The sequence below is a fragment of the Apteryx mantelli genome, chromosome 3, assembly GCF_036417845.1.
Source record: "Apteryx mantelli isolate bAptMan1 chromosome 3, bAptMan1.hap1, whole genome shotgun sequence".
Lineage (NCBI taxonomy): Eukaryota > Metazoa > Chordata > Aves > Apterygiformes > Apterygidae > Apteryx > Apteryx mantelli.
The window spans coordinates 123,724,077-123,739,167 of NC_089980.1; the positions used below are offsets into that span (position 1 = coordinate 123,724,077).

At 36.2% G+C, this 15,091-nt stretch overlaps 1 protein-coding gene across 3 annotated transcripts in view; it reads right to left on the reverse strand.

The window, feature by feature from the left end:
• Nucleotides 1-2,522: 2,522 nt before the first annotated feature.
• Nucleotides 2,523-15,091, reverse strand: part of ROCK2 (Rho associated coiled-coil containing protein kinase 2) — a 97,678-nt gene continuing 85,109 nt past the window's right edge. For 2 of the 3 annotated variants that reach the window (XM_067294294.1, XM_067294296.1), the window contains 7 exons: nucleotides 14,251-14,321; nucleotides 13,172-13,260; nucleotides 12,222-12,300; nucleotides 11,743-12,004; nucleotides 10,832-11,045; nucleotides 5,875-5,984; nucleotides 2,523-4,632 (listed from right to left, as the gene is read on the reverse strand). In XM_067294294.1, the coding sequence (XP_067150395.1) occupies nucleotides 5,888-5,984; nucleotides 10,832-11,045; nucleotides 11,743-12,004; nucleotides 12,222-12,300; nucleotides 13,172-13,260; nucleotides 14,251-14,321 (812 nt within the window). In that variant the 3' untranslated portion in view covers nucleotides 2,523-4,632; nucleotides 5,875-5,887. The remainder of the gene's footprint in view (nucleotides 4,633-5,874; nucleotides 5,985-10,831; nucleotides 11,046-11,742; nucleotides 12,005-12,221; nucleotides 12,301-13,171; nucleotides 13,261-14,250; nucleotides 14,322-15,091) is intronic. The other variant, XM_067294295.1, reaches the window with a different exon arrangement.

Here is a 15,091-nt window from a genome sequence, read left to right on the forward strand (position 1 = left end):
CTGCCTACAAAGGGAACATTAACACCCCCTATCTTCCTAGCAAGGCCTGGCAATTAGCATCCTTGAACTGCAACACATGGTGGTGCATATGTGCTAATAAATTCCAGTTCCTCTGAGTCCCTACATCTTGGAACCATGATTTTCTGGGGAGCTCTGTCATTCACTGAAGTAATTTCTAGACAGTAATGGACTAGGTGTGTTTAGATACAGTGCTTTTCTTTTCTGCCATATATATCTCAGTAGAGTTGCCTCATTTCTTAGATAAGAATGTCCAACTACATCATTTTCTACTTTAAGGTTACTTCAACAAGGAACATACATTAGTTTCAGAACTGCTCCATCAATTCCCTTTATGGAGATCCAAGAGAAAAGTCCTTCCCACTCTCATGAAGGATACTTCAAAGCAGTAGGCAAAATCCCATGGTCATGAAACACTGATAATCCCCTAAGTGGTTTATTGTATCGTCTTAAAAAAATACCAAATAACGTTTTCAATTTGAAGTGCAGCATGGGCACATGTGGTAGTCCACAAACTATTCTGAAGATTGGCAGTAATCCGCTGAAAAAAACAACTGAACCACTCTTCTAACATGAATACCAAGGAAAAGTACTGCTTTAACCAGAAAGGGGTAGGAGACTGAAATACTCCAATTCCCTGAACTGGACCATAGCCTATTATCATATTCAGCCTTAAAAATAGAAGAATTTAGATGATGGTAAGGCTTCTTAAGAGTCCTGCAGCTATGAAGTCTGTCTTCATAGAAGATCCCCCTTTTTCACAGCATCATCCCAAAAATATCCTCATAAGCATAGATGGGTGAAGGCACTTGAGACCAAGATATAAATCCTCTCCAAGGATGATTCTCTTGCAGCTATATGGGAAATCAATACATTGCAATAGTACTTATGCAAATGCTCAAAATTCTAATTATTGTTTGACACTGACTGAGACACTAAAGAAAGTAAGCGAGTTATCTCTAGTGGCAGCTTTGCTAGCCTTGGTGACTCAGCAGAGCTGCAGAATGCTTGCTGAGGATGTAAGAGGTTCAGTATCTTCAGCACAGGTGGGAACAGATTCTAACACTTGAAGTGAAACTTAGTGACTTTTTAAATCTGGCCACTGACGCTGACTGCCAAGATACCTGAGCCTTTTGTGTGTCTGTTTATCTGAGGGGATACTATGGTTCATATCACGTTTCAGTTACAGCATCAACCATTGCAAGAAGCACAAGAGCCACATGTTTTCTTTAGTACACACACTTGGTACTGGATCACTGGCATCAGCATGAGGGACTGAGCTTTGGCAGGAACTGCTGAGACTAGGAAGTCACAGTACACAAATAGGATAGAAGTGGAAATTTCCTTTCAGAAAAGGCCTTTGTGACAAATGACACAGATGACAACTCAGATGATTGATAGTTGTTTTTTTTTTTTGCGTCCAACTTCAGTGCTGGTGAACTCTTAGATGGGAACCAAAGAGTAACTTCCCTACAAGTGTCCTGAGCTTCTGGCTGCAGGTTTGGCCCCTGATTTTTCTAGGGAGTTAATTTGTAGCTTGGCTACACTGTCCTTATACTCTTGTGAAACAAAAGGACTTGCAAGGAGAGAATTTCTATAGATGAAATCATCCAGGCCATAAAAAAATTCAGTTTTCTGGGAAAGCCCTATTAAAAAATAAAAGTATTTAAGCCCCAGTGACCTTAAGGCAACTATTCCTCAGTCCAAGGATACTCTCTTCTCTTAAAACTTAAAGGGGTTATCCTTGGACAGCAAGGAAACAAAACAATCTTCAGGAGCCAACATTTAAGAAGAGTTTGTTGCAGTCCATAGACCAGCAGAGAAGAGCTCTGTCTTGAGCAGAAAGACAAGTGAGAAGAACAAAAGGGCAGCTATGCCTTTTTGGTTCTGGATACAAAGCAGGGTTCATGTGCATTGTACCATTTACCAAATTACCTTCACAGTACAGCTCAACAGGGTCCACATTGTTCCTTCATTTTGGGACAAACTGCATGAGGGAGAACTGAGGAGTGCTACATTATTTCCATCCTCAGAGGCACTGAAAACTCCAACAGACAAGGCCTTGAGCAATCCATTGCAAGTTAGTCCCGCTGTGAGGTAGAGGTAGGACCAGAGGACCTCCAGAGCTCACTTCCAGCCTATATCTTCTATAATAGCTTCTAAATACAGCCTGCTGTATGTATAACTAATAACTGTTTGTACATGTATACAATGCATAAATTGTGGCTAGTACATACTATAACACACTTCCTAAAATGTCAGGCTTAGTAGGACCCCACAGATTCACATTAAATCAGGGCAATCCAAGTGGAGAAAGTGCAACAGATCCAGCCCCAGCACCTGATGGCCTCCTGAGGCAGCTCCATTTAAGTCTGCCCACCTACCATCTTCCTCCACACACAGCATTCATTTGACTTCCTTTTAAGTAACCTTTGCATTTCCCATATCTGCTGCAGTAGTTGCCTATATATTTAAGTATTTCAATTAATTACCAGGTTGTCAAGTTCAGGAACTATTTTACCTTACTCAAATAGTTTATTTAAAAATATATATATATAATATTCTCCAATTCTGAAAAGGATAGAACTTCCCACAATGTAACAAATTTTTATATATAAAATATTTATGCATTCAGTGAATGGAAACAGTTTTACTGCATACATTTTTAATGTTGTACTCTATGCAAATCTGCATTACCTAAAAATATACCGTACTTCTGTAAATCAAAACAAGCAGGGAAAAAACACTCTAGCTGTGCGTTGGGTTATAATACCTTAACAGAAATTATATGAAAGTTTTAGTTTTGAATTTAAGAACTCACAAACAACATTTTACTTTGCGAGTGTATAAATAGAAGACTGAATACATTCTGGCTCTGTTAAACTGAACTGTAGTAGAGGTTACAAAATGTAGATATATTTATTCATTTTCAGTATTTCAGTGTTTCCAAGTCCACCTTTCATGATAGTGTTAAATAAATCATGGCCTATCCTTCCAAACTTTTCAGCACTCTTTAAAAAACAAAACCAAAGAAACAAAATTTTAAAGTGAAATGTCCTCCTTCATTGAAGTGTTAGATCATATTTTAAATTACTGCACTCCCACACAATATTTTATATATATATATAAATACATATATATATATATAAAAAGAGACCAAATAGGAGACTACATTTTTTTTTACTGTCAATATGTTTAACATAGCATACTGTAGTTGTATAAAACATGCATCTTCTGGGATAATTATGAATACATCATGAATGAGCCCACATAAATTATCTTTTGTACAACTCCAAGTAAAAAAAAAAAAAGTCAGATTAAGTGCCTCCGAGGCCCTTTCTTCCCAGCTATCAGTTCTCAAAACACACTACTGAAATATTTATCTATGCCTACAGCTATGTGCTAGAGAACCAGATTTAAAATTTTAAAGTACATCTACAGTATGTTTTAGTTTTCTTTAAAGTTTGTGACAGTCCTTGGATATTGAGTTGTGAAATGTAAAAATAGTCACAGATTCTTTTTTTCCAGAAATAAAAACACATCTAGAAGAGTATGCAAAAACAAGGCAAAATGAAGTTTCATAGCACTTAATGAGGGTTAATACAAGTCAATAACTAATATTGAGGTTTGTAAAAGGGCTGGATGAGCAGTTACATGTACAAGCAAATGGTCTAGTAATTCCAATATTATCAGACATTGTTTCTGTAACCAACATTTTTCCACCCTCAAAACCAGTCGATATACATTCAAAATAGGCTGACATGGATATACTTACTAGGTGTAAAAATAGTGCACTATTTTTTCTGCCACAAAGCAAAATTGCATCCTAAGAGCTGGTAAACCTTCTTTTTCCTTAAATACAGAGAATGGGCAAAAAAACTTGAAAAAAATTAAATTAAGGCAATTAGACAGGTAAAACAGGACTGCCCATGATGAAGTAGCTGAAACTAGTATATACTTCAAACTTATACTAGCTGCTGAACACTGAAATGCAGCTTTTGATAGACATGTATGAATGATATGAATGTCAACATTATGGCTTTATACAAGTGCATAGTTGCAACTGCAATAAGTAACGGTATCTGATTAATAAGCATAAAAAAATAAAGTGGAAAGATTTTTAAAACCCTCTTGCAGTATTACAGTACAATATATATACACAGTATAATGGTCACTTCTTACAGATGCAGTCTATATCACTACGGTGGATCTTTCTCCTGTTCTTCCTGCAGACATGCTGGTGGCATCTTTATGAAAGCTGAAAAGTCAGTTTCTTCAGTTTAAATATTCATTCCTCTCAATCCTTTTGTGAAATGTAGTGTGTGTGTCTTGCCAAGAAAGCTTTTGTGGAACAGAGTCTCAAAGGTTACCTAACATATCCTTTTACTATTTACCAACCATTCCTCATTTGATCAGTCACTCAAGGGAATACAGGAAAACCCTCAGAGATTAGTAATTTATATTGCAGCAAAAAATGTAAACCTCTGATATATATAGCACAATCTCTCAGGAAAATATATATTTTTAATATATTTTGGGATATGTTTCAGTCTTGCTTTAATGGGAAGGAAATTATCACCTTGAATTGTGTCTGCATTCACGGAAAGCAGTTAGCTGAAAAAGAAGCAGGAAGTTTGGTCAGTAAATGCAATGAAAATCTAAAAAAATAGACTTCCTCCAATCTTTATTAAAATGGACTCTTCAGCATACTTTGGAAAAATGTCATTCCTCTGCATTAAGCAGCATCAAGTTACTTAAATATACTACATCCTTATGCATTACAACCCTAAATCAATTAAATCCACTTGTAATATACAAGAGGTTACAGTACAATATACACAATGTTATACTTGCTTCTAAAAATTAGTAATTTATAAACTTGTAATACCTAAAGATGCAGTATATTTAATTAACATAATGCTAGTTACTGTAAACACTAAGCCAGCTACATTCTATGAGAGCTAATATCTCAATTTAATTGAGTGCCAGCTGAGGTACAGCCCTAGCACTGCTGTCATTGCCCATTCTTTTATAAAGCTCAGACACACCTTACATACTATTTAAAAAAAAATCTGAAGGCAAGTCACAGTTTAACATTTAGGTTTTTTTCTGCATTGTGAACATATTTAATCAGCGTGTAAAAAGACTAAACATTGAGAAATATAAACTAGCTATAACTATTTCCAGTACATTCACACTACATATTTAAGTTAGCCATGGGACAAATTAGATCAATACTATAGCTTTGTCTTTTTTATAGCAGTCAAGGAATCCATAACACAGCAGCTGCAAAGCTACTTTGCTTTACATTGTTTTCAAATGCATGGTTAGGTCCCCAAGAAGCACAGCACTGCAAAGGAAAGCCAAGTCAAATCCACTTCATAACATCGGAAAAGCAAAACGCAGAACTCTTGTGATTTCATGTCTGCTAGCCATAGACAAGTCTGTTTACGTTAAAAGCTTAAAAAACAGTATACGTAAACACCAATTGTATTTCAAGTAAATATCTAAATCTAATGATCTCCCTTTTAGTCTTCAAAAATTATTTGCATAGGTTAGCAGTATTATCACTTCAGATAAGCACCTACTCTAACAACAACAGCTACTTTCTTCTTGGGCAGGCAGACATGAATTTTGAATAAAGATATAAAATTTAAAAACACTGAAAAAGCAGAAACTTTGTTTTAATGAAAATGACTCCTCTAAAAATTCATCTTCACCATGAACAGAATCTCATTTTTTGTGTGTAAAATATTAAAATGAGATCTTGTATTTTCTCTGCTTTGAGAAACAAAATCCAACACAGCATGCTGTATTCAAAGGCAAACAAATCCATTCCTCACTATTCAGATTTACCCCTTTTACTTCTTCAGAAATCAAAAACATCGTCATCATCATCATCACCATCAACATCATCAACATCATCAAATGACCAATCCCAGTCTTTAAATGCCAGATCAAGTAATCTGCAACAGGAGGGTTTGATATTTAATATGTAACACACTTCTGTAAATGACTTCAAAATTCCACTTGTCATCACTAAAACTTTTAAAATAAAAGATTGTCTTAATGTAAGGTTTCTTCCTTTGCTTATCATGGAATGCGAAGATTCAGTTAGTCTTCATGTAAGCCAGTAACATTTTATCTATTGGAAACATACCTCACAAATCACTAAATTCTATATAATGTTTACCATATTGATTCTTTTCTCAAAATTCCAGTAAAATAGACCAACCTTTCATAAAATTAACTGTGTTCTGTTTTGCTGCTGCTCTTGTTGATTGAGGTGCAGTTTTATGTTCACCTGCTATCCCTTTGCAGAAAAATAATGCAAGGCTAATGATCTTTCCAATAAAATTACGTAATTTTGATTGTTGAACAGAACAAATTAAAACCAATGTCATCTGAATTTACAAACACACACAATGGGATTTTAATATTTATCCTGTAGCTCATTATTTAAAGCTAAGTAATGTCAAAAGAGGATATATCAACTTGCTCTCTAGGAGTCAATGTCTATGCTCCTTCCATGGTCAACACTGACAGACTGGAAAGAGGCAGACTTGTTCAGCAAATGAGTCATTTCACCTATTGTAGACATTTATTTCTGGATGGGATGAATCATTGTCTAGAGCCATTAGTTTCTTTCTGTTGATTATAGAAGGATCCTAGACAAATATCGTACACTAAGTACTAGCTTCACAATACCTATTGCTAAAGAAATGAAACCCAATCTAGTAATCTCTCCAGTGAGTTCAGTGGATTTTAGATTAGGATTACATGCCAACCACATGAGGCAGAGAGAGAAACTGAATCCTAAAGAAAGCACTTAAGATGTTTCAGCTAAAATATGACACTGTTTAATATAATTAATCACATACTTTAAACAACGGGTTTCAGTTTTTATTGGGTTTTCAAGTTTTGAAGTTTTTACACTTTTAAAAGTGATGTATCCCTAAAAAGACTCAATATTAATTTATTATATGAACTGCAGTTACTGTTACATCTACAGGATGCATTAGGTTTTAAAATAAATTAAAATTGATTTTTTTATTTTTGAATTATTCTTTTGGCACAATCCAGCTGAATGGATAACCAGAAATTACATGGTCTGTATCAAAAACTGCTTCTGTTTTAAATTCTCATGAAGTACAACAGCCATGAAAAGCTTGGAGAAACTATCACTATGTGAAATTCTCAGCAGAGACAGCATTTATAGGATCATGCAGGTTGGAAGGGGCTTCGGGCAGTCTCTAGCCCAGTTTGTTGGTCAGAGGAAGGACACTATGAAGTCTGACCAGGTTGCTCAGGGCTGTGTCCCACCAAGTCTTGGAAACCTCCAAGGACAGAGGTTTCACAGCCCCGCCGAGCAACCTGTCCCACTGCCTCACTGCCCTCATGGTGGAAAAGCTTCTCCTCATATCCAGTAGCAGTCTTGGACCAGCTTGTGCCTGTCACCTCTCTTCCTCCCACCATGCAACATCGAAGAACCTGGCTCCTTGATGCCTCCTGGTAGGCCTGGGGGGCGGCTGTTCAGTCCCCTCTGAAGTCGTCCCTTCTCCAGGCTGGATGAGCCTTGCTCCCTCAGCCTCTCCTCCCTGGGCAAGTGGTCCAGCCCCCTGACCATCTCAGCGGCCCTCCACTGGACTTCCCCCAGTTTGGCCATGTCTTTCTTGAATGTGGGGGGCCAAAACTGGACACTGTATCTCAAAGCAGTCTCACAAGTGCCGAGTAGAGGGGTATAACCCTTCTCTTGGCCATGCTCCTGCTCACGCAGCCCTGGGTGCTGCTGACCTGCCTTGCTGCCAGGGCACCCAGCTGGCCATGCCCAACCGGTGCCCACCAGGGCCCCAGGGCCTTTCCTGCAGAGCTGCTCCTCAGCCAGGCAGTGCCCAGGTTTAATAGGAACTAGATCTTCACTCTTAATAAAGGTCACAACAGAAAATTAACTATACTGTACAGCAGGCCGTTGCACAAAAAAAATCACAGAGGCACCAGTCAGATGATAATTGGCCATAACAATTACAGTGATTTATAAATGTGTCTTGTAATTAAAAATGTTTAAATCTGTATAAATTTCCACTGGTTTGACACACATGCATTAGTAAGGTGATAGGTGTGATGGCCTGACAGAACTGCACTTTTCCATCTGTAACTACCTAAGCTGTTACGCATCAGTTTTCTATATCAGATACATCTGGAAAAGCTAACTTGGAAGGTTTAACTGCAAGAATAAATTGTTTACACAAGTATTCATCCTCCTCCTTTTCCCACTATCATGAAATTTCTGAGATGTACCTCATTACAATAACCAGGTACTATTTATTCCTGGTAAAATTCCACTGAAAGAGCTAAATTGAAAAATTATGCAATTATCTTTGGCTGCAAGAAGCCTAGTTCTTTAGGACACTAAAGCACTTATCACTGAGAAAAATTGCAACATAGCAACACATAAAGCAGTACATGAAATCCAAAATTGACAAAAATGTTTAACATGCACCAGCCATTCAGAAAATATATTTTAGATGAATTTGTCCATTTAAAAGTGAGTTACCAAACTGATATGCAATTAAATTCCAAAATACTTTCATTCAGGAATTTTTTGTGAGTTTTCATAGTTAATATTGTAAGCATGCACAGCTGAATGACACATGGTCCCTATTACTTACTGTTGCAAAGGCAAAATATACAGACAGAAAAAAATCAGTGAAGAACGATTCGAAGGGGAGGAGGGCCACAACTAAAAGAATTTGCAAGAGTTAATATTACTACAAATACTATGTTATAAAAACATTTTGTAAAAAATGTCACGAAGATGAAAGAAGAGAGTAAAAGGAGAAAAACTTCTTTCTGAGCACCTAAAAGTAGCTGTGGAAAAAAATCATTTATTGTATACCTTTTATATATCAACAATATGAAAAATAATAATGCTAATGAATTAGACTGTAAGCATTATGCAAAATAAATGCATTTTACTTGTCCCCCAACTAATCATGAATAATTTTTCCTTGACTCATGCTTCAATCCAATTATTGCTATTTTGCCTGGTTTGGCTTTAAAAATCCCTTTAATAAGTCCCTAAAAAGTGTTAATTAAAAAACTGTTTACATCCATGGATACAATGGAAAATCTACTCACATAAAATGCAAATTATCATATCAGATTTTCTTTTAAAGCCTCTAAACCACAGTAATTTAGAAGGTCTGAAAATTAGAAGTGAAGTGAAGGTACTTTGAGTCTTCTAACTATGAATTTCCACACATTTAAATAAGGCTGTTTTCTGATACTAACAGCATCACTGTAAAATAGAGTATGTTTACACCGCATTCACCATTGTAACTATGGTGATTTATTCAACCTAGTTTTAAACCAGCCAGCTCAGATATTGGTGGCAGTCTGGTCACAGAAACAAGACTAATGCTATCTAGCCACTTCCAAATTATCTTTTTGGAGGAAATATTAAGCCTCTGCTGAGCTGTGCATTGCTGTTGGAATATGGCAACAAACAAAACAAGTTTGATAGACCAAACTTTTCACATGCGGTCAACAACTGGGGACTAACATGACAAAGTACTAGCCTTACAACCTTAACTGTTCCTTTAAAGGATTTGGCTGTATGCATACTCTAGTATGCAATTACATAAGCACTAACTGCAGAATATTGTCACTTCTATGGATATGGCATAGGGCTTTCTTTCTTAAAACTGGCCCAGTAACAGATTATCACCTTTTATATGGACATTTTTTGCCCAAAGCAGAGGAACTTTATGGTAAGGTTACTTTTCTAGAAAACGGGAGACATGAGTGTGACTCCTTCTAGGCTGAATAAGGAATTGGAAACAGTACTCCCACCATTTGGTACATGCTGCAACCACCTGACCATTAACCAAATGGTGACCACCACTTCCCATCTTTCAGCTCTCTTTCAGATGGAAAGAGCTCACATAGGTGCCTATCATTATAGCAACTGGCTCCACACTGTGGAACCTGCACGGACAGAGATACAACAGCAGGATTTTACCTGACCTAGCTTTTCGCTGTAGATGCCCAAGAAAGCTCTGCATGCTCCTTTTCTGCATCCTGATGACCTGAATTGAACTCTAAAAATGACTCTTTCAATGTATCAACTATAAAGGGAATCAGACGTAGATATATTCACTTGGCAGATGAATTTCACTTTAACACACAAGTCCTGAATCAGGTGTCTAACCTTTAGAGACAGGAATTCAGACACATTCCTCAGAACTAACCACTAAGAAACAAAAGGCAAAGTAGCTTTTAGCTACATGTTAAGTCCTTCTAGATTGCTCTTTGGAGGCACCTAATTCTCTCCACAGATTAATTAGGGACCACAGGCACCTAACTTCATTGCTCAACTTCAAATCAGCCACAGCACTGCTTATGCTGGAAATCTCTGAAGCTTTTTTTTTTTTTTTAAATCTTCACCCCTGTCACTGACTCTTTGTGTCGTTAAACTCCATTTTCCCAACCAGCAGCCAGTTCACAGCAACTATTAAGCTACAGATGATACTACAACATCTCCCTGTTGTGCATAAAAACAATATGATACATTATCCGTATAGTAGGACTGACTAACAGGTAATACAAGCTCCTTTAAACAAAGGAACACACACAGTGGCTTTTCCTATAGCTTAATCTTACTTCAGTTAATTGTAGTTCATAGCAGATGGCATGTCAGACCACATGCCTGTGCCCAAATGACTTTTGGGGTCAACTGCCCATATCAACACATACCACACTAATGGCAGTAAAATGTTTAAAATTATAAACTTAACACCAGCTTTTGTGTCACCTTGGTTTGTTTGGAGGAAGCTGTCGACTTGGTCGCCTGATGGATTGGTTTGGCTGTACCTTCATGGAAGTTCTTGGAGAAGATCGAGCAAAGGGGTCTGGTGCTGGAGGCTTCTTGGGTATTTTTTTCACCAGTCGGCTCACCCATTTTTGCTGCTCCTCTGTAGAATTAGCTAACAGTAGTAGGTTCTTTGCCGTTGAAATATCATAGTACACTGTCAAAGGAAATTTTCAAATAAAAACTATATATTAATTATTATTCTAAACATGCGCCCGCATCAAAAATTAGTGGCCAGATTACCATGCTCTCACAATCAATACAAAAGCGAAATCAGTAGAGAAACCAAAAGCAAAGTGAACCAAATTTCAGTTGTCATGATTAGCACCATTTCACAAATATATTTCGCCAGACCTTACGTTTCCTGGCTGCTGACAGTTAGTGCCTCCTTCTCACATTTAGAGGATAACAATTTAGTAATATGGAAGATATACACTCATTTACAAGGAAAAAGACAAGTAAGGCTAACCCAAAGAGGTAAGAAACTGCAACCTAAATCACAACGAGCAAACTTCACTGAAATCACCTATTTCGTAACATGCACTAACACTGCTGCTCCACATAGCAATACAGCACAACACAGTGTGAGCAGCTTTACAACTATCACGCCTCACTGTTTGATGCTGACAACACAAGAAGTATATTAGCCACATGCCATTAACTTACAGCAGCGAGCTGATCCTCTTGTAGTCACCCTTAGCACGGTTCCGACACCCACATACTAATATCAGAGCTAAAGATAAATCTAACTGTTTACGTTTAGTTGGTGTCAGAACAGTACTAGAATCCTCTGACCTATTAGTTCTCCTGGTAGCGCATGTGACTATATGCATATTCAAATACTTTCTATTTACCTTTGCAAGGTGCTATAATCTCTTCTTTTTTATCCATGTGGTCTTTGTGACATTTGATATGGCAACGGCGACATTCTAGAGCAGGGGGAGGTTTAAACATATGCCACAATGGCTTCATACAAGCCTCACAATTTGTTGGAAAGTGATACAGAGTCGGTATAAACTCATGTCCTTTGTGACAAATATAGTTTGACTTTTCTCCCATGGGCTCCACAGGAAATTCTTGTTCCTTCTTACTTTCTCCTTCATTAGCATATAGAATCTAGAATCAAAGCAAAATACTCTCAATATTCCTATATGACAAATGCAAATTCAGTGTAATTATCTAATCAGAAAGATTGAAGTATAACACTGGAATGAAATTTTTTCAACAATTTTGTAGTAAATACCTTATTAGATAAAGTTATGAAAATATTTTTGATGATGTATGAAATATCATTTGTTTGCTACCTCAGAAACATTAATTTATTATTGAATACCTGGAATATCCTAGGAATTTCCTTGGAATCTGCTCTGTACACATCAGTCTGAGTGACTGGCCGGACATGAAACAGTTTACTACAGGAAATGATTTCAATAAAGATAAAAATTAATGTTACCAAAGTGATAAATTTAAATTGACAGAAAAAGTTAGGATGTATCATGCCAAATTAAGACTTACAGCCATTAAAGATTACTTATTACCAGTACAAATTTATAATCACTTTATTAAAGCCTTATCCTTAAATCCTTCCCAACAATTTCCCTAAACAAAAACAAGTCACAAGATTCAAAAACTGTATTTATGAGTCTGTACTGTATTTAAGAGTCAAACTGTATTTATGAAAAACTGACAGCTCTGAAAAGCTGACATTACATGACTGCAGTGATTTTCAGTAGCTTTCTAACACAATCCTCTCTCTGCCCTACAATTTCTGAATAGCCACATTCTATACTTGTTGAAGAAAGAAATTAGATTAACTATACAACCCCCCAATAAGCATGTGTCATAAGTGCAAAATACAAACACTGAAAATTATAGTCTCCCAGCTACAGTTTTCTTAACATTCCTTGGCACAACATATATGTGAGGTAGGTCTAGCTCAGCTAGGTCAGCACAGCGCTCTGCGTGGCCTAATGCCCCTCACTCACAAAGGCTGTGCTGGACGCAGGACCACACTGCGGCTCCACCATTGCTTATAGCAGACAAACTGGCAGGTCTACATCACAACAGGCACACAAGCTCCCAGCTCTTTAAACTGAGCGTGTCCCAACTGAGGTTGTGCTTCAGGCCCATGTACGCTGGCCAACAGGTCTAACCAGAAAACCATGATTTGAATAATGCGAGAGCATAGCAAATTGTAACTCTCAAAAATATTTTCTGAAGAGGTCTTTTCTGTCAAAGGTCACCTGTAAACCAGAAGAAGCAATCCCACGTGATAATACTTACTCTATATCTAATACCATATATGGGTTAGATTGTTCTTTATCTTGCTCACTATCATAGAACAGAATCTTCTTACTGCTTACAATTACGTACTGTTAAGAGACAGAATAGGATAAAGAATACATTTTAATTAAACTAATTGCAGAAGTCAAATACTTTCACAGCAAGATTTTTATATAAATTTATTAAATGGTAGGTAAATGTACAATAGTTGTACTGCATTATGAGTCCATGATTTGCCAATAAATTCATTGCACTACAAACATAAAATTCTGATTACTTGGTAAATCAATAAAAGTTATCAGTTTAATTCACATTTAAGCAGATTTAAATAGCTATGAGGAGATAAAAATGCAAGTCTAGAAAAGAATAAGATTAAAACTTTTCATTTCTCTGTTACTGATTTAATTTTCACTTGGACTGGTAGTAAAAATAGCTGTAATCTAAATTTTAAAAATACTTAAATATTATTATTTAATATATATAATAGATAATACATCAGACTGTTGCATTATATGTTAATATGTAAAATATATATTAATTTATTTTAATATTATTTAATATTTAAATATAATTAAAAGGCTAATAACTAGTTACCTAGAAGGATTTTATCCAGAACAGTTTGACTGAGCAGCAAGTGAACTGGTATGAAACCATGTATACTATTCTTTGGATAAAGAACCACTGAAACTATTGAAAAACAGTAACCAAGCGAGAGCCGCATAAGGCAGATAAGTAGTCAATATTTTTATCTCCTAAAAAAGAATTTGTCAGGGGTATCTACTTTCAGACTATGCTAACTTCCAGCTACATGATCCTGTCGGGATGCTTATTACTGAATGTACAAATATCAAGCTTACAAAGTGGCCATTCGTGTCTTTGGCTGGACATAAAAGTGCCTTAAGCTATTAGCATTGTCTTAGCCTCTTAGTCTCAGACATAACTGTAATAGCTACAGTATTTTATACATTGAGTAATGACAGAACATGTATCAAAGAAAAATTAAACAGCATGGAAAATCCTGCAGTGAGTGTAAAATCTAGACTATGCATGAAACGAGATTAAAAATTTATTTTTCTTACCTTTTTAACCCATCCAAATTTTTTAGTGTTATTTCGTACAGGGAGCGATAGCCAGCCTTCCAATCTTGATTCTGAAAATAGATGTATATCAAAGAACATAAATATTTGCAAAACACATTATTTTTGAGACTACTGTGCATTTAAAATAGTTATTGAAGATCAATAATAAAGCAAAAAAGCAGACATAAATACATAAATTGCTTAAAAATAAAAGGTTTTGCAAAGTTTATTACACTAAATTTTCAGGAATAAACCTAAATTGTGTATTCCAGAACATGGCCAATAACAAACAATGCAATTATAAAAAAGCTAGTAGGCATGGGGAAAGAAGGGGGAGAGCAAACTTTCAATTATAGCACAAACATTCCCTTTAGTAATTTTTTTTAAAGCTTTTAAATGCTTATGTCCATCAACCTGTCCCCCTTAGAGCAGCGTCTCTGAAGACATTAGTACAGAACACACAACACTCAATTCTCGGCAAAAGACAAAACAATGCAAACTATCACCATCAGTAAACCTGTATTATCTACACTCTGAATAAAATCTTGGAGAGTTGGTATTATAATTTGAATGTTTTGCTCTGTAACTTTTTCTTCTAATTCTGCCTAAATCTCCTGGACTTTCTAATCCAAAATAAGTCATTTTTGGCTAATGCTGAGGCCTTGCCTGCATTCACTACCCTTTCACACAGCTGAAATGTTTTATGTTATATTGTCATGTTAGTCAAATTGGATTTACAAGCAGTATTAACAGCTCAACTGTTGTTTGACATATACATACATTTTAGCAGCAACCAAAAGCTAACCAGAATCAGACTATCCTTGCACTTGGTAATACCTAG